The sequence below is a fragment of the Alnus glutinosa genome, chromosome 11, assembly GCF_958979055.1.
Source record: "Alnus glutinosa chromosome 11, dhAlnGlut1.1, whole genome shotgun sequence".
NCBI lineage: Eukaryota > Viridiplantae > Streptophyta > Magnoliopsida > Fagales > Betulaceae > Alnus > Alnus glutinosa.
In genome coordinates this window covers 1,535,279-1,561,800 of record NC_084896.1, presented here as the reverse complement: position 1 = coordinate 1,561,800, position 26,522 = coordinate 1,535,279, and the positions used below count along the sequence as shown (strand labels likewise).

The following is a 26,522-nucleotide window of genomic DNA, read 5'->3' as shown; positions in this document are numbered from 1 at the left end:
GTATTTGTTAGAAGATAAATGTTAAATACCATACTTCTATATTATAGTACCGACGTGATAATATTCATCAGTTTTTTGATTTTTTTTTTTTTTTTTTCCTTTTAGCGATGATTGATCTTGGAGTGGTTGGTGAGCACTGCCGCGTCAACTAAAGTGAGATGGGGGTGTAGTTTTTAACATTACTCTTGTTAGAAAAGGTGGCTCATATTCTTAACGAGAGAATAACACTAGTACTCTCTGTATATGGACGGAGGGTAGTGAGGCAAGTGGAGTGTAAGCGAAACGAGTGGGTGCAATGAGTTGGCTAACTACAGAAGCCATTTCACTTTAATCATGAAACTTACTTGGGGTGCCCAAGTTGGCTTGAGCCAATATTGAACAAATCCACCAAACAGTTCGTGCTGAAGTCATTTTTATTAAATCATCATTTATCTTAATATATAGCCTAAGTTGATATATATATATATATATAGAAAATGATGAATTCAATCATTTAATTAGCATTTTAACACTCACCCTCACAAGTAGGCTTAAACTTCCTTTCAATAAGTAGAATATTTAATTGAAATGAAGAATGAATTGTGGAGACAAAGTTTAAAATCAAAACCTCTTATATGATATCATGCTAAATCACCAATTATACTGTAAAATATGCAAATTTATGCATGAGGATGAGGAGCCTAGAATAGTATTTTTAGTTTCACCGTGTAAGCTCAAAAAGGGTGCAGTGCAATCTTGGAAGGCATGCTTGGTGATTAGGAGATTATCTTGGCATGTTAGGTTGGCATAAAATAGCTTTTGTGGATGACTAGTGGTTTCAATTATCGTTAAAGACAAGGACCACGCACCAAATGCCACTAGAATGACAATGGTGGAGAATAAAGAGAAACACCTTCAGACTTAAAATAGTCTTATCCTTTTGCTTCCTTTTCTAACAAAGTGGTGTTAGGACAGGCCCCCCCCTGATTTAATTCAAATAATTCTGCCCTTCCTAATAAGTACTCAATAATTGCTTGATCTACTTCCTAGCTTTGTAGGTCAATTTTCCATACGCCAATCAAGGTTGAACACCAACCATGATTAATTAGTACTGCAGGTTTATGTGATCAAATGATTCAGTTTTGTTGGGCCGGTGGACCCGATACCCGATTCATGAACCAACCAGTCAAATAACAGGCATATTAAATCTCTTTTTTTGGCACGCCAGTAATTGTCCCCGTGATCCACGGCACGAGAAAATCATGTGATAGGAGTCATGTATGCAACAAGGAAGTTCCGATGAAGGCGTGACATGCGGCCGACGGCTAAGGCAAATCTACTATAAAAGTTGTTTCCTTTGATTTATACTGACTTAAGCATCAGAGTTATACCCCAGCGCTGGCTCACTTCGACAAGCTCTTTTGCTAAGATCCTTTCTCTTTGCAAGTTCAAACTTTTCCTTAATAAGTGAAGTTTAACATATGAAATATTTAGTTGAAATAGAATGTGAATTACATACGCACGGTTCAAACTCATAACCTATGCTCTGACACTATGTTTAATGATCACCACTTATTTGAAAAAGTTAAATGAATAGAAAAGTGTGAATTTAACCATTTAAATAATATTTTAACAGTAAATGTATAAATTATCTGCATTAGACTGGGTAATGGAAGTTTGAGTGTGAGATCATTGTGATTTTGTCATTACAAGCATGCCTAAGCATGAAAACATGGCACTTGGCATGGCCAAGGTTGCCTTTTTTGAGTTCTCCTAAAAAGAAGATGTCACATGTAGAACCTAATTTGTGATGACTTGTAACAGTCATCTCCAATAATAAACTTTGGTCTTTTTTAGGTTACCTTTGGTCCTTTGGACATCCAATAAAGTGAATTCTATTTCTCTTTTATTATCTGAATACTAATTTGTTGGGGTCTTCGGTGGTTGATACACCTTTGTTATTTGGAGTCGGGTTGGCATCAGATTCCTTGTCCCCTATGGGATACTCATATTCACAATCAGTTTACTTTTCTTTTTTTTTTCTTTCTTTCTTTCTTTCTATTTTATTTTTCTTTTTTCTTTTTTCTTTTTTCTTTTTTTCTTTTTTTTTTATTTTTTATGTTGGAAGACCAAAAAACCAAATTATCAATAGCAATCCCTAAGAGCACTAGCAACAGTTACCCTATATTGGTTCCCTTCCCTATATTTAGAGAAAATTTCATGAAAAACATAAAAAAAAAAAAACTCTCACAACAGATACCATATATTTAGATGAGGGGGTTGAGAATGAATAGTAATTCTCTATGTATACATGTCTACTATTCCTTTCCTATGTATTATTTTAATATAAAAATGTATATTTAATTGATATAGGTAAGAGAGAAAAAGTAGGAAAGAGAGAAAAATAAAAAAGTACGAGTAAAAAAATAATATTTAATTGATATAGGGAAATGTAAGGGAATCTATTGTGGGTGTTTTTTTTTATAGGGAAGCAAAAAATAGTTTTGTTATCTAAATATAAGGAAAATGGTTGGGAATCTGCTGCTAGTGCTCTTAAGAGCACTAGTAGCAGTTAGAGCACTAGCAGCAGATTCCCAACTATTTTCCCTATATTTAGGGAACAAAACTACTTTTTGCTTCCCTATAAAAAAATACCCCACAATAGATTCCCTTACTTTTCCCTATATCAATTAAATATTATTTTTTTACTCTTATTTTATTCTTTTTCTCCCTTTCTCCCTTTTTCTCTCTTTCCTATATCAATTAAATATACTTCTTTTATATTAAAATAATACATAGGGAATGAATAGTAGACATGTATACATAGGGAATCACTATTCATTCCCAACCCCCTCATCTAAATATAGGGCATCTGCTGTGGAAGATTTTTTTATGTTTTTCATGAAATTTTTCCTAAATATAGGGAAGGGAACTAATATAGGGTAAGAGCAACTAGTGCTCTTACCCTATATTAGTTCCCTTCCCTATATTTAGGGAACCCTATATTGGTTCCCTTCCCTATATTTAAGGAAAATTTCATGAAAAACATTAAAAAAACCTCCCACAGCAGATGCTCTATATTTAGATGAGGGGGTTGTGAATGAATAGTAATTCTCAATGTATACATGTCTACTATTCATTCCCTGTGTATTATTTTAATATAAAAGAAGTATAATTAATTGATATAGGGAAGAGAGAAAAATAATAAAATAAGAGTAAAAAAATGATATTTAATTGATATAGGAAAATGTAAGAAAATCTATTGTTTGGTATTTTTTTATATGGAAGCAAAAAGTAGTTTTGTTCCCTAAATATAGGGAAAATGGTTGGAAATCTGTTAGTGCTCTAACAATAAATAATTAAGTTATGAAAAAGTTATATAAGTTCAAGGGTTTATGAGTTTCTTTTTTATTTAAGGAGAGAGTAAAAAATAAAATCAGGATTCATGAGAAGAATGAGAGGAAAAAAAAAATGGAGCACAATTGGTTAGCAAAAAATATTTAAATTTTAAAAATTAATGAATGGAAAGTTGTGTTATATTTACTTACAGAGTTAACAATTTATCAAACTCTGGAATTCAACATTTAGAGTTTCAGGATTAAGGGTTAAAGAAAGAAACGAAAAATTGTTTTCTTTTCTTATTTGCTTGAGAAAAAAAGATATAACGTTAAACCATTTGAGTTGTATTAACTCAAATAGTGGTATTTCTTTTCTTTTTGTTGCTTTGAAGTTAGTGTTAATTTCTTTCATGCTTAATGTTAATGGGAGCAAGGATTGGGGTTAAAGGCTGTTTAGGGCCTAGAGTCTAACTGTTTAAGGTTTAAGGTTTTTATGGTTTAGGGTTTAGGATTTACCAAACCCTAATATTCCTGACCTCTTTGGCTCTTCTTTCTTTCTTTCTTGCTGCTGGGTAGAAGGGTGCTGGGTATGCTCTCCATGATATCAAAATTATGTCATTGCAAGATGCAAATATAAGAGCAATTTATGCAAAGAGAAATGCTATTAAAAAAATAAAATACTTTTATCTCATCATGCTGTTGTGATAAGGTGTAGTAATCCTTTGATCAGCTCTAATAAAAAAAAAAATCAATCACTATTAAACCTTGCTATGTTACCATTATCAAATAAAAGTAACGTAAAAATGTGGCGTATAGCATTACTCTTAGGCAAATTGAGTCTGCTAATTGTGTCGTGACTCTGTATGCATCACACCATCCTTGTTGCTTATCTATTAAGGCCAACCCACAATGTCTTTCAAAGAGTACGAATGTAATCCAATATAAATCCCACTATGTTACTCCAATGTTGCAGAGGATAAGTATTAATCATTGATCTTAGAATGGATTAAAATCATACAATTTGCATAATGATTATGAGAACCACAAGCATGCTAATTTAAATCACTTTTAAAGTGATGTGACAATTTTGGATTCTTTGATGTCAAATCAAGATGAACATATAGCATGACAAGCTGGTGGTGGTTTTAGGCCATGTCTTTGCTGCTGTCTCATCATTAGAGATTGTATATGAAATTGGTAAATTCATGGTCTAGGTAATCATAAAAAACTTCCCGAGTCTCAAAGGAAATTCCTCCAACCCCAGTCTACTAAGCTAACATCTATCTAAAATGCACATGATCTGATTCTCACATACATTTTGGACAAATGTTAGTTTAATAGAGAGGAAAACTTTGTCCATAAAAAAATGTTAAACCCTAATTGGTAATGAAAATAGGAATTCTTGGTCATTGAATTTTCTGCTAAACACTTCACTCCTTACAAACTTATAGACTGCAAGTTACATGCTAAATCATCCATGCACAAACTACAGATGGACAGGAATTAATCAACAGTGAAAACATTGCTCAAAACCAGTAAATAGGTAATTAAGAAGATGTAGAGACAAAACCCACAATATCCAATATGCGACATATATATGTCAACAAAATGAAGCAGGTGCCCTGATAAGTGTCCAGATTACTATGATGATGAAGCACTGTCGATTGGTTTGTCACTTTCATGTCGCAGGCTGTTTTCTCTACTGTAAGGAGCCTTGGCTCCCTGAAAATAATCGAGAATCGATTGATTAGAAATGAACTAGAGATATAAATAATGAGGGGTGGAATATTTGATTCAAGCTATTATAATATTAGCAGAACTGCCACTTACTTGGAAGACTGTTCCCAACTTTTTGAATGCTTTGGCCCGCAATCTCAGAACGTCCTTGGAAACACTGGGGTCTTTGAGAACCTGAGACAGAAAGCAGATCAAAGAAGCGTTTCTTAAAAATGCAACAAGAGTTTTCTCTTTTCTTTGATTAATTCTGTAAGCACTCGAGTTTCAGTTTATTACATCCTGTTGATCTACTGGTTTTAATATAACTTTAGCATGTAACAACGTGTATGACTTAAATAGTCCCACAGGCATTGACAATAGCAGCACTATCAATAATCATGGGAGATAAAACCCTTCTGACCAAGTTGAAATCAGTTTAGTTTTAAAAGTGTCGAATTTGTATCTCTAACAGGTCAATGATATTTGGGGTAGTTCCTAAATAGGCAAGCAAGGGCGGCACAATTGATCTTGACCCTGCTTTCACCAAGGGGTGTTTGGAAAACTTATCTAAATTGAATTGGGCCATCACAATCCTACGTGGTAACTCAGCACATGGTGTAGCACAAAGAAGAAACAAAGGGGAGGGAGGAGAGTATGAGGTCAACTATCCAGTCTAGAAAGATATTTACGAACAAGGGATAACTAAAATTACCCAGCATCAAGCCAATTAAGGTTTTAGCTTGCTTGAGAAATATTTACTTTTTTAAGCTAAAGAAAGGATATATTGAAACTCACCGCTTCGCAGACACGTGATAGCGTAGACTCGATATCAACCACATTAATCTGCCAAAGGGAATTAAGCATGACATTCTTCTTGTCTTCAATGGCTTTCAGCAAGTTCTCTTCTTTGTTTTCTCCTTGGTTAAGCTTCGTCAACTCATCCTGTATCTGAATTAAAGACACGGCACCTACACATTAAGAGAGGCATAAGCTAGTTGCACTCATTAGAAAATTCGACAATGTCAGAAGGACTTAAAGCCTGTTATTCATAAATAGGAAACCTTGACGGCAGATATACAGTACCTGAAGCTGCCATTACTTGGGATTTTATCTGGTGTCCTTTACCCCGAACCCATTCTGCTAAGAATGGTACCTTCATAAATCGTATGTCTTTTCCAAGTTCTCTTGCAGCTTGCCTTGTGTAAATATAACCAATGGTATGTAGCATAGCCTCACCAAAAGCTGATGACAGTAGCAAAAATTAGCAAGAAAATTGCAATAGGTGACAGATGTTTTAGCATTCAATTAGTATCTTTCTTGCTTCTACATGCATATATCACGCAAAGTTTTGCTTTAAAAGGCAATATTAGTAATTTAAAATGCTAATCAAACCATGCCAGAGCAGATGATAATACCATCCACGCATGTAGTACGTATTGTATGCATTTCTGAAGTAAAAGTGCAAACCACTTCCATTCACTGGTCCCTTTGTCACATGAAATGTGACAAAGGGAGGTTTTTAAAAACCAGTTGGAGCCAACATAAACCTTCCACCAGATGGGTAATGCAGTCTGCTAATATGGCAGCCATGTGGCCGGGTGACCACTTTGGATTTTCTGCTTGGTGAAGAGAGGGAAATAAATAACATTAAAAGAGTATATCAGATTATTTGCTAAACCTTGAAGTGTTCTAGTTTCATCTGATTATTATTTTCAGGAATCTCTCTTAAATTAGAATATCAATAGGTCCCTCCTAAAATAAAGTAGCTGCTTCTCAAATCATGTAGCCAAAAATTAATTTGTATTATGTACTTGTCAATTGTCTTGTTGACCAACCCATTGACCTCGCTTTAACAAACTAGTCAACTAACCCAGGTTGAACTTTTAATGCAGAGATATGCGATCTAGAATGGAACTGAACAATGTGCATATTCCTTAGGCTTCAATTTACAATGCCAGGGGCATCTAGAAAAAATTATAAGAGTATCTCGAAATTTACCCAACAATAAAGGATTGTTGCTAGTGGGCTGAATTTGCATAGATGATCACTTAAGAAAAATAGATACACTTTGGAGAGGAAGAAAATGAAAGAAGAGGAGAGGAAATTAAAAATGTTTAAATGCCAATAAATTTCTTTTGCAGATAAGTACAAACTGAAGCCCCAGGATACTCTAGTTATAATGATATACTGAAAAAGAAATTACAGGTCTAGGGCAACGAATTTGGGATTCAAATATATTTAAATATGCGTTGGAAATCTCAACGATGAAATAAGGAAGAAAATCTCAAGCGACATGGTCTGTTATTATGTGTAAAATGTATGTCTATTGAGAGTAGAGGAACTTCTGGTGCCATTCTGATGTAACTCTAGGTACACATATGAGAAGTTTTTATTCTCTGAAGAATTTCCATAAGAAATTGCTGGTAACATGAAGAACCAAAAGATTACGTGTATGACCTGTACACGGCTTGATAATTTTAAAAAAAGGCCAAAAATGCCATGCATTCTCTCATCAAGCCCTTCTATGAATTTTTTTTTTTTTTGAGTATCAAACCCTTCTATGATACTCTTGCATTAGTAATAGAAACAGTTTCCAATTTGATTACAATTTAATGTCTGTCTTTATTCCATAGAATATTTTGGAGTAGCTAGTGATAAAATATTTTTTGTTGAGATAGATTCTTCGAAGTCAACACTCTCCAGATTTCTATGATTTTTTAATAATACAATACACCATGTGTGTGATTAAAAATTACCAGCTTGTGACAGGCGCCGTGCTTCTGAACTTGCCCAGTTTATGAACTCATCTGTTCTACCTTCAACAAATGGTTGAAGGCGATTTTTCAGTATTTCTACGAGCTTTTCTTCCCTTTCCTTCTGCAATGCCTGTACATGAAGAAATAGGCAGGAGTTTCAGTTAAGCGAATCAGGTCAACCTTTTATGAGCACTAGGGAAAGAAGTATACACGCATCTTCTCCAGAGTTCTTTGCTTATGAACGGCAGGATCTTGTGAGTCTTCTTCAATTTCAATAGATGCCAAAGAAGCTAATGCGAGTTGCCCAACATACTCTTCAAAGAACTCACTCCCAAAAAGCATCCCAAATACAGCTGAAGGATCCAACATGGAGTCCCTGGCAAAGAAAAACTAGCCAATAGATTCAGCATGTTTTTACTTGAACCAAATAAACACGTGACAAGGAGAATGTAAAGCTTAATACAGAACCCTGTCAGATCATATATGAGGAAAGGTAGGTTTTGATTCAGAACCTGTAAAACTAATCATTAATAGCCTGGTTCATCTATCATTTTTTATGTGCTAAATCTTGTAGTCAAAATGTCATTCTGTTACAACCCCAAAAATAAAAAAACTATCCATAAGTTTCTTTTGACCGATAGGTCATGCTGCTTTCTTGCAGAATCACTTCACTGCATAAATTTCTTGATATAAACAAAGGGAAACATTTGTCAATGAAGTTGGAAAAGTTCTGGTGTAGAATTATCAAAAGAGCTTAAGCTGAGGTAATTGATTTCAGAAGTTCATTTCTAAGCAACTAAACAAACCCCATGCCATTTTGTAGAAGAGTGAATGGTCTAAACATATGCTCAAAGCACCTTTCACCTCCTCCCCCCTTCCCCCACCCCAAAAAGAAGAAGAAGAAAAAAGTTGGCAAAAACTTACGATGTTACTCCTGCTTTTCCATGCTTGTCATATGCTTCACGCTTCCCAGGATCGCTTAAAACTTGATAAGCCTCACCAAGTGCCTTTACACAAACCATAACCAGACAATAAGTACAGAAGAAAAGAAAATAGCAAAAAACAAAAAGAAGTATTTAAGTCTACAGTAAGATGCTTCTAGAGCCATACAAGGAATCAAGGTAACTTAAGAAAAAGTGACGTGCAGTTATGACAAGACAACATGGATTATGGTCTATGTGTTAGTTTCGGTGTAAAACATTCTCCAAAAATGTTTTCCTTGTTTGTCAATGTTTAGGGCAGGTGGAAAATACAAGTGAATGGAAAAAGATTTCTGAGTCAATAGCAAACTTGTTACTGTAGGGAGGAAAATGAGGTGTAAGCAATTTTCCGGAGCTTTTCACACCCTCTCTTCCCAACCCCCACCCCCTCTCCCTGAACACAGCACCACCCACCCTCGAAAAGAAACACCACCGTCCCCCTCCCCTTGACGCCGCCTCCTTCTGCCTTTCGCCCGCCATACCCCAATCCCATTGTAACCCCCCTCTTCACCACTCAAGATTTCCCTTATCCCTCTGCATTGCAGCCACCCAACAATTCCCTCTCCCCTATGTTGCAGTGCCCCCAGCCCATTGCAAACCCCCATCCTTTCTAGTTGCCCTCCTGTCCACTTTCCCCTCCCTCAAAAAAATAAAGGAACTCCATTTCCCTTCCCCCACCTATCTGCAGGTTTTTATGGGGAGCCTTTTTAATTTTTTGAATTGTTGGCAGTGTTATTTGGTGTTATCTAGCAATTTTGAGTGATTCCCAATTGGTTTCCAGTTGCCGTGGGAAAATATTTTTCATACCAACTAAGCAACATAAAATATTTTTCATATTATTTTTAGGGTTTAGGGTCTCAACCAAACAATAGAAAATCAATATGTTCCCTGAATATATTTTTAACCGAGAGCATTTTCCTTTAGAAACCATTTTACATAAAAAAACAAACACATGCTATACAAGAACTTAGTTACTCAAAATATATTTGGATGACTTGGATTTTCCTTTTTGGCAATGCGAACTTGGGACAATTCAAAAGGATTTTTGTTTTTGGCACTTAGTTTTCCCAGCATTCTGTATTTCTCAAGATGAACAAACTAATAATTAAGTGAACAATTATTAAGTTACATAACTCAAGAATACCACATTCTTGCATAGACTACACAAAAAATTAGAAGTATACCTGGAAATTTTCAGCAGCTTTTGGATCTCCAGGATTTTTGTCTGGGTGAACTAGCCTTGCCTGCAAAGAACATGAAATGATTAGTCATTTTCTTCTCGATTCAAGCTAAAAATATCTGGGGAAAAAAGACTTCAAAGATGGTATTAAATCATACTCAATGATGTAGGATAACACTAGGAAAAAGAAAAATGTTGTTTAAGCTTGTTCTATGGTGGACCATGGTAAGGCATCCCACGTCAATTAGATGTCTGCTCTGCAATGGGTATATTTATTTGTTGAACTTCTCCACCTAGTAACTTCAACTTTAAGGTTGGATGCTTTAACATGATTTAGAGCCTGATTTGATTGTTCTGGACTTCAGGTGTCATGCCTGTTTGTCTTTGCTTCAGTTTCGGTTAAATTATCTGGCTGGCTTGCCTTGGTTTCAGTTCCTGGTTATAAGCATATGTACTTATTCTCTTTACCTACTAACTTAAGTTCTTTTGGTTGGATTAACTGGCTATAAGCTTAAGAGAGCTTCAACAGGAATAATCATTGTGATTGTTATAGGAACTCTTGATAATTTGAATAGAATTAAAGATATTTGATAGATAATGAACTCCTTTCGGGTAGGAGAGACCACAAATGAATCCACTTAGGGTTGGATACAAACCACAAATGACAAATGTCAATACAATATTCAATAATCAATTCTCTACAATCTAGACCTTGTTTTATACTAGAGCTACTAACACACGACCACTATATGAAATATAACTACCCATTAAGTTAATGCATGTAACTGCCCATTACTACTGAATATAACTTATACTAACCTATTACAATATAACTTCTATTAACCCACTAACACTAACTTTCCTAAACCTCCTCCACGTGAAGATCATGGGCCATGGGCTGCTTTCCTGCCACTACTAATAGCAGTTGAGACAAGTTGCTGCCACTACAACAATCAAGTACGTGGGTTAGCTTGGGACTCCATCAGATTGATTGATGGGTCAAGTTTTATCTTTGTGTATTGTTTCCCATCAAAACTCCCAAACACAATACAAGAGCTAAACTGCTAATGCAACACTGTAAAAGCAAAAGCACAGATTTTTTCCCTATTAATTTGCCAATGAGCTAATAGAGCTGAATAATGTGCCTACACATTCTTTTGATAAAAGGGTTAATTATACACCACACCCCAGTGATCTAGCTGAATTCGAGTTGTCAATCTGTGGCCCAAAAAGTTATACTTTACCTTACCCATTTGGTGCAGTCCCAAATCGTTACAATTTGCCATGAATCAAGATTCTCTACAATTCCAATTAGACCTCATATGGGTAAGACTGACAACTCGAACGCGACCCAATTTCCAAGATTACTTCTAAGAACAAAATCATAGAAGGAAATGCTATGGGTTAACTTGAATTTGAAGTGAAAGGTTTACCTTAACATAGTAAGCCTTCTTGATCTCGGCTGCAGGAGCGTCCACATTGACCCCCAGGACTTCATAATAGGCAGTTTCCTTCACCATCACTCTCCGATCACAGCTTTCAGCAACACACCCACCAGAAAATCGAGCTATTTGGCCGACGATACGATGGATGTTTTCTTGGAGCTTGTTAGAGCGACCACACGGCTTTCGATCTCTGATCCCAGCGAAGTTTCTTTGTAGCAACACCTGTCATTTAGCCCTATTCGTCAACTCCTGGCTGGCAGTTCGCCAAAGTGACATGTTATGGCGACGAATGCCGCTACTACAAAATCACCGACTTCAAAGCTACCTTTAGCGACGCTTTCTGTTAAGCTCCGTTTGGGTGTGAGGTTGGATAAAGTTATGCGTTTTACGGAAATTCTTTTAATTCACCCTTCGTTTAGTTTATTAATACATTTTGGGTATAATTTTTTGTTTTTGTTTGAAAGGGTACTCCTAGAAGGGAAAACTGCTTTTGTGTTTTAACTAATGAATTTTGTGTTTTGAATATTTTTTATGCTTTTTTTTGTTATTTGTTAATAAAAATTTAAGGTTTAGTTGTGACTAACACGTTAATACCGTAGGATAATCGAGAAATACTATATATCACATTTCCCAATCAACTTTTAGAATTTCTTTTTTTTTTTAAAAAAAATAACGATTAATTCAAAGATTGATTGGACTGTCCTGTTAACATTATGGAATAGTTATAAGATAAAAATATAGTTTATAGCATTACTCTTTTTCTTTTGTTTGAATAATATTAGAAATCACATTTTTATTTCACAATATTGACATAATAGTTTTAACCCACTTTTAGATCAATATTTGTTAAAAATTAAAGATTAGTTGTAACTGATACATCGACATTATGAAATAGTTGTGAGATAAAAATGTAATTTTTAGTATTTTTTTTTTATTTTGAGAAAAAAAATTGAAAAAAAAAAAAAAAACAACAACAACAACAACGAATTTAACAAACAAGCCATTTTCACATGTATTTTTAATATAATTAATAATTCTTGTATATATTAATAGAAATTCTTAAAGAAAAAAAAAATTAGAATTTGTGGATTATAGTTAGCCCAGTTGCATCTTTGTGGCTTACTCCAAAACTTAAGTGGTAAGGCCTGCTTGTTTTGTTCCACCATTTCATGAGTGGGCTTGGGCTTAAGCTTTGTGTGGAGGAGTTCCGGCTATTAATTCCTACTTCTAATCCCCCCGTTTCTTTTCACTACAAATTTTGGATTTATGATTTTAAAATGTAAGATTTAAAAAAATAATTTTTAAAAATGCATTTTCATAAAAGCATTTTATTGCCTGCGATTTGAAAAAAAAACAGTTTCATGCGTTTTCAAATCGCAATTTTTTAAAAACACAATTTCTAAACGATTCATTTTCTGCAATTTGATTTAAAATCGCACTTTTTGTTTACGAAATCACAATCCTAAACGCACCGACCATTTTGGCTAGTTTTTGAATTTCAGATATTAAATCACCATTTATTTTAAAAGTTTAAGCCATTAGAAAATAGTAAATTTAATTATATAATTAATATTTTAACATTCTCCCTCACGTATGATAAATTATAAATAACAGAAATAAAGTTCTAACTCGGAACCTTTGCTCTTATATCAAGTTAAATCACTATTTATTCTAAAAATTTAACCAATTAAAAATAATAATATATTTAATTATTTAATTAATATTTTAACACATATTCTATTGGCTGATGTGAATTGTAAACCGCTCCCAATAAGGAGATACACTTGAAATTATTTTATTCAAGTTGCTTAACAATCAGATAATTGCACTGTTATTTTATTCCATCCATGTAGTAGTTTAATGAGTATATATACCTTCAATAATTAAGAAATTATCCTAAACAAAGCCTCTTACATCACCCAAGTTGTGACCAAAAGTGTAGGGTCCCTTTCTTATCAAACTTCTTGTCCATTACATGAAACAAAACAATAAGAGACAATAATTTGCACATAATTTTGTTCCTTCTAGGCTTCTACCAATGCCATTTAGCCGAGTATTGAGAAAGATTGAAGCTTTTGTCAATTAGTTTTGGCGGCATTTATTCTATTCCGATCTCTAACAATTTGCTGTTTAAATTGCTAATAAACGTGATAGCATTTTTTTAAAATCTATGTGTCCAAACAAATTGAGATGGGTCTCATGTAAGCTCTCACACATTTGCTGTTCAGATTGTTAGCAATTCAGACAATAAAATTGATGGAAATCTCTATCCATATATACTGTGTGTTATTTCCTCAAACTGTCTATTAAAGTGATATGTATTCGATATACATGATATTCTCATAGGATATGAAATTGTTCTAACCCTATTTGGAAGAATACTTTTGTTGGATAAAATATTGATGGAGTGAACAACATAAACAAGGACACTGCAATTTTATTACTTAGTGGCAAGGACACGCATAGAACATTTGAGGATTAAAAAAAAAATATGAATGACTTTTCACTTTGATAAAAGGTGGCATAGGATATATTCACACTTTTTCACTTTATTTTATTTTTTATTGTTTTTTTTTCTTTATTTTTTATTTTTTAAGTTTTTTTTCACTTTGAATTGAGTTTTCAAAGATAATTTATGTAATATTTAATCGGGATTGGAGATCAACGATGAAGATAAGGTTCGAATTTTAGACTTTTGTTCTGCTATCATGTTAAATCACTATTTGTTCCGAATGCTTCGACTGATATGAAATGATTGATCTAATTATTTAATTAATATTCTAATAGCTAAAATTATCAAAATAACTTCAAAAGAATTCCAAATATATTACTAATATCCCGCTAACCGAAATCATGAACTATGAGACACTTTGATTGTCAAATCATTATATTTTTTAATTTTGTATTTTTGTAGTCAAAACAAAAATATTAACAAACAGCATAAAACACAAAATATTTAAAATTATTTTCAGGTCGAGAAATCATAGTACTTTTCATGTGAGCCGTTGATGAGCATGGTTGCCATATGCTCTTACTTACCTAATGTCCTAAAAACATATTTTCCGACAAGCAAGCAATCAAATCCAAAAAGGAAAAGGCAAATTATATGAGATTTCAGCTTCATTGATCCTTCTTTTAGATGATGGGTCCCTATAATGTTGATGCCATATTTGCTTTGTCTTGTTGATGATGTTAGGCACCGCCTAATTAACCTAAATCCACCCATTTTCTTCACTTAATCCCATTTGTTTAGTACATTTTTCCTAGCTATTTCCACAAAATTGTAAAAAAATTGCCTTTTTTATTTTATTTTTTGGGAGAATTAATTCCCTTAAGGGTACCGAACTATCGGCCTATTTGACTTAAGTGTACTGAACTTCAAAACATCTCCAACTAGGATATCAAATTTTCAAACCGTCTCAATAACAGGTATTCCGTTAAGATTTGCCATTAAATCCTGTCAAAATTCATAAAATACCTCTGTGTTTATTTTTATTTTTTAAAAAAATTATAAAAAATTTCAAAGATTTATGTATGGGTATTAGTGAAAGTTTCAAAATATTTGAAGTATTTTACTTCATTTCATTTGAAATTCTACTACAAAAATGTAATTAATACCAATTTAGTTTCCTATTTTCCTCTTATCAAAAGTTTTATCTGAACTTACAGAACTGTCTAAGTAAATGAGATATTACTTATATTTTATTAATTAATCGATTCATTCACAGGCATAGTTCTACTTCATGCAAGTGGAACCTGTCCATATCCTATTGGTCCAAAATTACTAGAATTAATGTTTTTTTTTTTTAAATAAAATTAAAATATCAAATCTCCATTTGTTGTTTAAGAAAGAGACAAAATGGGAAGGTGTGTATGTAAATGGACTGGCATTTTATCGTTTAGTGGTTAGCAAGTGATCATATTGTTTATTATTTTTTTTGGAATATAAATTAAATTATTAAATTAATTATTATTTATCTGCTTAAACTTTTTGGATAATTGAATATTATCTCCGTCATTTACTTTTCATTTTAATTCAATATTTCACTTGTTGATAATTTATAATAAAGGATTTGACCGTTTTAATTGAAACTAAACTCATTGAAATTGAAATACCCTTTTCTTTTCTTTTTTTTTCTTTTTCTTTCTTATATCATATGTGTCGATCTCAATGGACCGAGCTTAACAGCGACTCTTATCTATAAAATCTCAGCCTTTGCATAAATCACATCACATAATCTAAAGAATCAAAAAAGATATCCGTTGCTTTCCTGATCTTTCTTGTTTTTATATGATGGGTCCGATTATATTGTTTCGTCATTTTAATTCACATATTTTGGAAAAAAAAAAAAAAAAAAGAAAAAAAAAAAAGAAAAGAAAAGAAAAGAAGGGGAATTAAGGAGAAAAAACACAAAAATAAAAGCTAGAGCTACTTTGATATGTAGAAGCTAATTTGTCTATTAAATAAAACAAAAAATAGAGTGATATTATGAGTATTATAACTTTTAGGAAAACTCCACTTATATAATCTATGATATTTAATCATTTTTTTTTTTTAAAAAAAAATACCCAAATTTTAAAAAGTGTCAATTTAGGGTATTTATCTTTTAATTTTTTTTTCAATTTCAACCCTTCGTTAGAATTTTCTGTTAAATCTTATTAAAATTTCTAAAATACCACTGTGTTTATTTATTTCTAAAAAAAATTATAAAATTTTCAAAGATTCAAACATGGGTATTTTTACAAATTCCGTTAAATTCTTACTAACACCGAAATCCTAGCAATTTTTTTCTAAAAAAAAATGATGGGCATTTTGAGAATTTTGACAGAATTTAAGAAAAAAATTATAACTAAGAGTTGAAGTTGAAAAAAGAAAAAAAAAAAAAGAAAAAGAAGAAGAAGATAATAATATGTAGATGATCATTGATTCATATGTGATGTTGTGTAAACTTCAAACCATACATGCCAACCTACCAATTGCTCTCATGGGTCCATTCTGAATAACTGTGCATGCAATTTCCCCCTACAAATTAAAAAAAGTCATTACCTTTTGAATATTGAGATCACAATCATGAAAGTGATCTACTGCCACTTAAAATCTCTTAATTAGTCCTAATCAAAATATAATGAGAATCACATTCTAATTTGTACGTAGTAACTATTTTAGATAAAATAATCTGTTTGTTCATTATTGCTACATTTACTATCATTTTTATTATAAATCGAGTGACTCATCACGTGAAATTATCACGTTAACTATTAAACAATTGAATTAATCTGCAAATTTTGTAATTTAATTTACCCTCTCATCGGCATTCGGCACAAAGTGAAACTCGTGTCGACTGCCGGATGCGTTGGCAAGAAAATTATGGGAAAAGCTGTTCGTTTTTTATAGTTCTTATTTTATGTCTTTTTCTTTTTTTTTATTCTCTCTAAACAATAAAATTAACAAACAAGTCAAACACAAAAACCCTCTTAAAAACACGAAAACAATTAACAGATAGAGACATACCCTAAGCATTATATATATATAATTTTTATTAATTGATTGACTGTGTGCTCCCACCGTTGAATGTTGATCATATAGCTGGAATTTTTATTGAGCCCCTGAATCCACGTTCCTGGGGGCACAAGCCACAAAGTATGTGGTTTTTTTTTTTTTTTTCGAACTTTATTTATAATCTCATCTTTTATTACTTTTGTAATTAGGGTATTTATTTTTAAAAAATATCAATTTAGGGTATTTATCATTCATTTTTTGTTTTTCAATTTCAACTTTTTGTTAGAATTTTTTGTTAAATTTTATCAAAATTTCTAAAATATCTCTGTGTTTTTTTTTAAAAAAATATATATATATAATTTTTTTTTTCAAAGATTTAGGCATGTGTATTTTTGCAAATTTCGTTAAATTATGACCAACGCTTAAATTCTTGCAAATTTTTTTATTTTCTAAGAAAAAAATTATGGGTATTTTGAGAATTTTGACAGAATTTAAAGGAAAATTCTAACGGAATATTGAAATTAAAAAAAATTGAAAGTTGAATACTCTAAATTAACACTTTTTAAAGATTGATATCTAATTGAAAAAATGATGAAAGATCAAGGGTTATAAGTGAAACTTTTTTTCTTTTCTTTTCTTGGTTGAATCTATGAAAAATTAATCTAGGCAAAGTGATCATGTGATTTTGATCTCCTTTCATTAAATAATTCCAGACAAGAAGAAATACGTGATGTGATGTCCATTGAATAAAAGTATTAAAAAGAATTAGTCATATGACCACATGGTTTTGATGCATTTTATTTAATCAGTGCCCACCACATGTTATCCAGCAAACCCAACCTGTTGGTTTTTGTAAACCTCAGCCCACTAGTTTTTATACACTTTTTGGCATGTCTATAATGAGGTTTAGGATTCCTTGAAATTAGGTTATAGTAATAATAGACATTGTAACCCCATCTCTCTCTCTCTCTCTCTCTCTCTCTCTTAATTAGTGTGTCGACAACCTAATTTCAGTAAAACCCGAACAGTTTAATTTCAGAAAAATCTTATTCCATGTATATAACAGTGATTCGATTATTTAAAAAGGATATGGATCTTTCTTCTAGCAATACTCTTAATCTAGATGTAAGAAGGTGTGATCTCCTAAAATCGGATTGTTCAAAGATAAAGAGGCCGGCTGTAAAATCTACTCATTTTTTGTAGTTGAAGGCGCGCACGGATCTACCTGTTCAGGGCATACGAACATCGTAACCCTCTTTCTTTGTGTATCGACAGACTAATTTCAGTAAAATTCGGACAGCTTAATTTGAAAAAATCTTTTTCCCCTGTGATTGGAGTATTCCAATAATGTTTGCTACTTTTACTTGTCTTTTTGTGATTATTGGTTAGTTTGACTGTAAGTGTCGGGAAAATAGATTTTAGGGAAAGTAAGTTGCACAAATGGTTACGGAACCATGATTTAGGTTGTGACTAAAACATGACAGCCCTTGTCCCCTTCCAATGTTTTTGTATTTTGTGGAAGATTAAAACTTAGAAGGGACAGTTAGAGAGGGTGATGAGAACCTTTATTTATTTCTCTTTCTAAAAGGTTTTCTTTCTTTTTCATTTCTTTTTTTTTTGCTTGATTAATTTCTATGTTTGAGATTGGAAGTGCAAGAGGCATTGGAATCTTAAGAAAACCAGTCTCTTTCTCAAATCAAGTTGGAGCCCACTTGCCATTTAATTTGGCTTTCTCTTCACACAAAGTGTTACAAGTTTCATTATTCCCTTTTCATTTGTTTGGTGCTTTATGGATGTCAGCATCCCACATATATAATATAAACCTTTTGAACATTGTAAGAACTAATAAAAATTTAAATAAAGATAAAGGAAATAGAAGAAACATAGATTTTAGGTGGTTCGACCTATGACATATGTTCATTCATCAAAGTTTTTTATTTGGCTATATCTTTCTTCGATTTATTTGATTATATATAAGACTCTATTTATAGAGAAAGAGTCTGAACGTTTCAAGTTTCTTCTACTTCTATATTAACAACAATAAATCTAATTTATCATCTTGTAAAATACGCCATCGCAAACCCAACAGTAGCTCACAGACGTTGAGGTTTGATCTTGAACATCAAAGGGCTAGAAGAAAAAAAAAAAATGATACTATGGCTTGATTTGGAACATCAGTTTCTATGACCAAAACTTAAATTTCGGCGACTCTGGCCGGCAGTGGCTACTATGGCCGAGACTTGGACATCGGGGACTTTGGTCGGCATTGATTACTATGGTCGAAATTTGGACATCGGCAACTTTGACCGGAAGCGACTACTAAATTGGCCCAACTATGGGCATTTTTTTTCAACAAGAAAGAATTGGATGGGTGGTATTTGCGGGTAGAGAGAACAATGGGATTGTAACTCGTCTCGATACATATTCGTCTTTTATTTATTTATTTCTTATATGGAGATGGACAAGAAATAAATAAAAATTGAGAACCAAACATTTATCTCTCTCTCTCTCTCTCTCTCTCCACAAATAGTTTGGCTTAAATGAAAACTTTGACTCGTTAGGATTAGAACTCGTGTTTGATAACAAGACATAAAGAACACGTATTTCAGTCTAACAGATCTAATTTCAACTAGAACTAAACCAAACCAAATCTAAAAATTAAAAATAAAAAAGAGCGGTTCCATTATGTTTGCAAATTGTAACTGTCTGTAGACAAATCATATGTTCCTTTTGCAATATATGCAATTTGACAAAATTTTGTTTCAAATTCGGATAGAAGAAATTCTTTAAACCAAATCCTTAAAGCATGTAGTCATTCCATATATTTTTAATAAAGCATTTTTAAAGTATTATAAGCTAAATTAGAAAATTTTCATCCACCAAGGAAAACTTTGTCCTCGGCATTTGGAATCGTCTGCATTGCAAATTTGTGGTAGTGGTTTTCTATTTTTTTATTTTATTTTTTTTATTTTATCCAATTGAATAAGGAAAAGGTTATAAGGGAGGATTTTCCCATTATTGATCCTGATGAAAGAAAGAAGGAAAAAACATTCAATAACAGCCCATTTAACTAAAACATGTGCACGAAGATCGGCGCATTTAAAAACTTTCGAAGTATTCGAGCTTTAAAATAAAGAGAGTTTTAATCTAATATCCGAAATATAGGGAGCAAAATGCCAAGAAAAAAAGATATGCGGCTGATTCACAGCAACAATCACAAGCAAGCATCTCCTTCAAGAATAAATTTCTCAATACCTACATAAGCTGCCAATCGAATAGTAAGAAGAGCAGCATAAACTTCTCCTATAAGAGCATCAGTGTTAGAAAGCTTTTGAGTGACATTTATGATGATTTTCTCATCAGAGTTACTAATAACAGCAGTTGTCATAGCAAAATAATTGTCTCGATTTGTCACATCAAAATTACTTATTGTTGACTAAAGTTGTTTTAAATATTTTGTATTTTGAATTGGTTGTTGTGTTTTTTTGTTTTAAAAATAATAATAATAATAATAATAATAATAATAAATAAATGTTATTTGTAGCACCGAAAGTAAACTGATAAATTTTTTATTTTGTAATGATTCTGTAGGTAGATCTCACAGAAGTGATGTTTTCCGAGGCTTCATGTGTTTTGGTGTACTTGAACTGAAAACATTGTTCCCTGCACGTGGGACTGGTTCCTCCACCACAGGAGCACTCTTCTTCAACTCTTTAAAAAACCACGTGGCCTTTTGGCCTTTTGGCCTTTTTCTTTTTACAAACCCTAACTCTTCTCCTAACCTTAATTAACTAATGTGTTAATCTTTCATTAAATTTTTTATTGCTTGCACTTTATTCCTCACTTTCTTTAATATGTGTTTTCTTCCCATAATGGAGTATGCACTTAAATGCTTGGCCAAAGGACTTCTTTGCCACATTCTAATTACAAAGGTAATATGGCTTGGACTAAGTTGTTTCTTCCAATAATCATCCAATGTGGTGGTTTAGTGGCAATTGGCTTACTCCCAAGTGGTTTGGTGAGTGGTAGATTTGGGGTCGCATCCTATAATGGGAAGCGCTTTAGATTATTTTTACTACACCGACTAGGTGTTCGCTAGTGTCTTCAATGAGACTGAGTTAAGTTATAGCTGAACTGATTTGAGTGAGCATTTGTGGTCTCCCTGTTTATGCCCCTCTTGTCATCAATTCTCAACAGGTAGGTGCTATTATGGTCACGCCCAAATTGAAAAGCTACTATGATCACCCCTCCTACCCTTTTTGCATTTTTTTTTTTTAAAAAAAAAAAAAAAAGGTTGTTTCTTCTAGTAAGGCTAAACTCACTCACTACTTCATTTGTTAATGCTTCTTAGAGATTTTTTTATTTTTTTATTTTTTTTTTGTTTTAATGTTTTGATATGACATAAAGATGAAAATAAGTTTGAGTATTTTATGAATTTTTTGTGTTTTGAATTATTTGTTAATATTTTTATTTTGAAAACAGTTAGGTTTATGTTAGGGACTTGACTCATAATTACAGTTCTTATGAGAAGAAAGCAGATTAAGGGGATTGAGATTTTTTGTTTTTAAAGTTTAAGAATTTCGAGTCGGAAATGAGAGAGTCGGTGTGAGGCTCGGGGTGTGCGAGCATATGGAACTTGCACACTAGGGTGCTTGGGGTCCACCCACCCCCCCTGCCGGCCCTTCCTTTCTTATTTCCTATCTGAATTTCATGAAATTCAAATAGAAAATTCCAAAAGCCAAAAGATCAAGATCCGATAAAGGGCACATCAAGTGCAGTTGTGCTCACTCTCCCCCTCTTTGGACTATGTTCTTGATTCATTGAAAACGTGAGTGGTAACAGTGTTGACTTCTAGATTTCTACTTTACTCCCTTGGCATCCAAGAGGGTCATTTTAGCTCTTGATCTCATAATTACAGTTCTTATGAGAAGAAAGCAGATTAAGGGGATTGAGATTTTTTGTCTGAATTTTAGGAAATTCGAGTCGGAAATGAGAGTCAGTGCGAGGCTCAGGGTGTTTGAGCATATGGAACTTGCACCCTAGGGTGCTTGGGGTCCCGCCCCCCCCCCCCCCCCCCCCCCCCCCTCCCCCCCGCCGCCGACCCTTCCTTCCTTATTTCCTATCCGAATTTCATAAAATTCAAATAAAAAATTTCAAAAGATCAGGATTCAATAAAGGGCACCTCGGGTGCAGTTGTGCTCACTCGCCCCCTCTTTGGACTATGTTCTTGATTCATTGAAAATGTGAGTGGTAACAGTGCTGACTTCTAGATTTTTACTTTACTCCCTAGGCATCCAAGAGGGTCATTTTAGCTCTTGATCTAATCACATTATTGAGTTGTATTCCACATTATGATCCAAAAGAAACAATTAACTACACAACACAAATGGCCCTTCCTGCCCACCAGACAATGGAAAAGGTAAAGGTAGAAATACCAATCCCAAATCACACAATCTTCTTTATGGCTGAAAAAGAAACAAATCCCACAACCCCTTTTGGAAGTAACCTGCAACTTAGGTAATAGGTCGACAAACACACACACACAGACCAGCCACCATTACCATGCCTGAATTTTTTATTTTTTATTTTCTTTAGTTTTTTGGGACAAATTTAAAGTATAGATTGTGGAATCAAGGTGGCTCCTTCTCGGTCAATCCCGGATGCAAGAGAGCATTCACACTCGGATAGCCCGAAAGGCTAATTTGGGTGAAAATGTAGTTGGATTCAATTAGCTGCTTCAGCCTGAAAATTGGTAAGCTGGTATAGTATTCGCTCGCCAAACGTTATATATATATATATAAGAAGAAGAAGTTATGATAAGACATGTACATTATTTGTCTCCCAGCCCGTAATAGGGACTTATTCTTTGAATGTACATTTATCTCTTAATTTTCACAACTCTTTCTACAATTGGTTTGAAATTAGGAATCTCTATGATTTCTACGCTCACAACTTTTACTATGGGTTGCTACCACTAACACCGTCGGCAGCTTTCTCGCTTTATCCTTACATCTTAAGGATACTATCCATAACTGTGGAATGGACGACTACAATTAATAGTGTTTTTTTGTTATATATCTTTCTCTTTTTTTTTTTTTTTTAATCTGTAATTTTCTTTCTTTGTTCTGGTTTGATGTAATAATTCTTATCTTCACTCATCTATATACCAAAAAAAAAAAATAATAAAAAAAAAAGCTCTACCCAAGGTTGATATTGAATTGATGTTGTTAAGGAAAATCATATGCTCTAAATACACATATTCGTTTAATAAACTGTAATATTAAAAATGCATATGAAAATCGCATATTCTAAGAACATGTGGAATCACATTTTTTTTATTATAAATTCATGTCAATTTATTGAATAGAGTTAAAAAAATAAATAAATAAATAATTGGTCACCATTTGACATGTATGGCCTCCCCCACTTTGTCAGACCAAATGATAAAACAAAGAAGAACACGTCGCTGGCAAGGAGGCTCACCATCACTCTACTATTTCTTTCAGCACCATACATTTAACAAAGCAGAAGGGCCATTATCAATCTGAATATTGAACGAATTCAGTCAAACACGAGAAAAAGATGGAAAATTTGTTAGCATTCACAGAAAAAGCACAGATTATGACGAAAACTTGTTCAATAATATTATTACAAAATAGCTGAAGAAAGCCACTACAAACCAGATATATATATATATAATAACATCTAATACATTGATATTTATATATATATCATATATTAATTGTTTATTCCTTACAACTTCCACAGATTGATAATTTCTTCATATTTCCCACCATAGACATAGAAAAGAAAAAAAGAAAAAACCTCTCTCTTTTACTCTATCTAAACACCAAGGCTAGCACTGAAACATGTCTGCGGCAGCCATGATAGGCTGGTTTGAATATGAGAAATTCAAAGGGTTCATAAAGGTATAGATTGGCTCAGCGAAGGTGCTTGTTTCCCCAGCTCCAAAAACGCCATTGCTGTTGTTCAAGAAGGTGATTATCTCGTTCAGAGACTGCAGCCTTTGGCTAAGCTCGCCCACTTGAGCTCTTAGTATTGAGTTTTCAGCCTCGATGTTCAAGAAATGTTGGGAGGTTATGTGGACGTTGGAGATGATTTGGTGGTTGTCCTTCCTGAGCTGAGCCACTTGGGCCATCAGATCGTCCACATGTTTCTGTTTCCTCATCCGAGATCGTCTTGCCGATTCTCGATTGGAGATCATTCTCTTCCTCTTCCTCTGATCCATCAAACCTTTCAAATCCTCCTCAGACCCAGAGTTCTGGATCAAAGACGTCCCTGAAGATGTCCCGCTAGAGGAAGCCATGAACCACACAGATTTTGCAGACAAAATTCACAGTAAAAGAGTAAAACTGAGAGAGATTTGCAGGACCCAGATACTAAAAAACCACTAATATTATAGCAGATAGATATAATAGCAATATAATTACAATAATATTAGCCTAATATTCAAACTTTTGGGGGGGTGAAAATCATGAAACGTAGTACAACCAGTAAAGGAACACAACTGAGAAGGATTGAACTAAATGGGTCCTGCGCCTGAATGAGGAATTTATCATACACCCAGAAAGGAGGATTTCACAAAGAATTGGAGACATGTATCTCAAACATCAAGAACAAGATGTTGAGCATCAAGATAAATCTTGTCAGAAACACTACTCTCTCTCTAATAAAAATGGTGACTTTGGAGTTTACAAACCCCAACCCAGCATATAAAAAGCTGGAGACTTCTCGAGATTTAAGGAGAAAGAAGGATTTCAGAAGGAAAATAAAACAAAATCAGAAGGTTTCCAAGATGGGTGTGCTTGATTTTGGACTCAGAAAATCAGAATCCCAAAAAGGGGAAGATAGCTTCAGTTCGAAGCCAGAGCTTCTTCAAAATATCAGCAGCAGTAATGTAAAAAAAAGAGAAGGAGTAGAAAGCAAAGTAGAAGAGGGCTTTGAGGGTTTTGGGAATGGAATTTATAGACCAAATGGACCAGCAAGTTGATGAATTAAATGATTTTAATTTTTTTTTTTTAAAATGAAGTCCAAAATGAGAAATGAGGAAACAGTGGAGAAAAAGAACTTTGGAATCTCCTCTGAGAAAAAGTAGTTGGAAAAGTTGATGGGACATGTGAGGTGGGGGAAGAGAAGACTCCACATCCCTCCACTTCCAGCTGGGAACCAACAAATTAATAATCTTAATTCTTAGATTACATCATGGGTGTTCAATTTATTAATTGGTACTGCTTCTTTTTTTTCTTTTTTTTTGAGTTATTAATTGGTACTGCTAAGCTAACATGTACTAAAACCACAGACTCTGTCTGGAAATATTTTTTAGTTTTAATAAAAAAATATTTTTTTTATGAAAAAGTGTTTTTAAAATTATTTATTAATAATATAGAAAAGTTATTTTTTATTGAGTTGAAAAAAAATATTATGTAGACATTTGAAAAAAAAAAAAAAAAACACACACGTGTGCACAATTTCTTCTGCTATGGGATAGATAAAGTAGATAAAATATTGTATTAAACAAATTTGATGATTTTATTTAGAAAGAAATTCCAAAAATTAATATTCTATGATTTTACAATGAAAAGCTCCAAATTTAATTTATTAATTTATGTTTAAAAAATTGATGTATGTTCTCGCGATTTAAGATTATCTATATATTTATAAATTTATGATTTTTTTGTGTAAATTCATAAAATAATTTGTTTTAAATTCACAAATTTGAATTGTAAGATATTTTTCATTGTAGGTTAGTATAATTGTATTATCTAACCTTCATATATGGAAATACTCATTTCTTTTAGTTTTGTTGGTGTAATTTTATTAGTACATTAAATGTCCATAAAAAAAAATGAGGTGGTTTCTAAAATTACCATCGGATCAAAATCATCATTTGATCAATTACACGTCCAATGGTGATTTTAAAAGCCACTTTATTTTTTTATGGACACTTGAGGAACACTTAATGTACTAATAGAATTACTCGTTTTGTTTACTTCCTTTATTTTTAAATCAAATTGTGATTTTAACAGCCATCTCATTATTTGACGGACATTTATATAGAATTACTCGGGATATGTATACAATTTTTATATACAAACCTTTATAATTAAACCTCATTTAATTATTGAAGAAAGTTTAACAAAGTTTAAGAGAAGTAGAAAATTAAGGACCTGTTTCAGCGCGCTGAAGAATGGCGGCATGGTTCCACAATTTACACGCTGGCGGCCGCATTTAGACGTAATCCAACCCAATTTCTGTGTCACTTGTGATGTTTTCTTCCATTCAAGCGTTGTTCGACCGTGAGTGCGACCACAGTATTCTACTACAAGCCTCCAATTTTATCCCGTTCTAACGACTTCACAAACCGAGATGTTGGGTAATGCTCAAAGTTTTTCGTTAAACTTCTCGTCCGAACGCTAAGCGAACACCACTCCAATCGACAAGCTATGGAGCTCTTCATGTTTGAGCATTATCGTATGTCGTTCAGATCCGGGCAACCGCCAGTCTAACTAGTGGGTTCTGCCTCTAAAACCTGAATTTAAGTGAAAGTAGCTCATTTTGATGCCCACCAACCAAGCCATTTGGTTCTCCCACATTGACCAGGTATCTA

The 26,522-nt window shown here is 33.2% G+C and overlaps 2 protein-coding genes across 2 annotated transcripts; both read right to left on the bottom strand.

Moving 5' to 3' along the window:
- Positions 1 to 4,697: 4,697 nt before the first annotated feature.
- Positions 4,698 to 11,613, bottom strand: LOC133882610 (chaperone protein dnaJ 10-like). Its single transcript, XM_062321817.1, has 9 exons — positions 11,383 to 11,613; positions 9,954 to 10,013; positions 8,714 to 8,796; positions 8,000 to 8,165; positions 7,790 to 7,919; positions 6,117 to 6,275; positions 5,829 to 6,001; positions 5,148 to 5,228; positions 4,698 to 5,039 (listed from the first exon to the last, which is right to left on the bottom strand). Exons 1-9 carry the CDS (start codon positions 11,467 to 11,469, stop codon positions 4,959 to 4,961), a joined length of 1,020 nt encoding a protein of 339 aa, XP_062177801.1. The 5' UTR covers positions 11,470 to 11,613; the 3' UTR covers positions 4,698 to 4,958.
- Positions 11,614 to 23,513: 11,900 nt separating this feature from the next.
- LOC133882435 (bZIP transcription factor 44-like) lies at positions 23,514 to 24,854 on the bottom strand. Its single transcript, XM_062321615.1, has one exon. The coding sequence runs from the start codon at positions 24,219 to 24,221 to the stop codon at positions 23,751 to 23,753; it is 471 nt and encodes a 156-aa protein (XP_062177599.1). The 5' UTR covers positions 24,222 to 24,854; the 3' UTR covers positions 23,514 to 23,750.
- Positions 24,855 to 26,522: the final 1,668 nt, after the last annotated feature.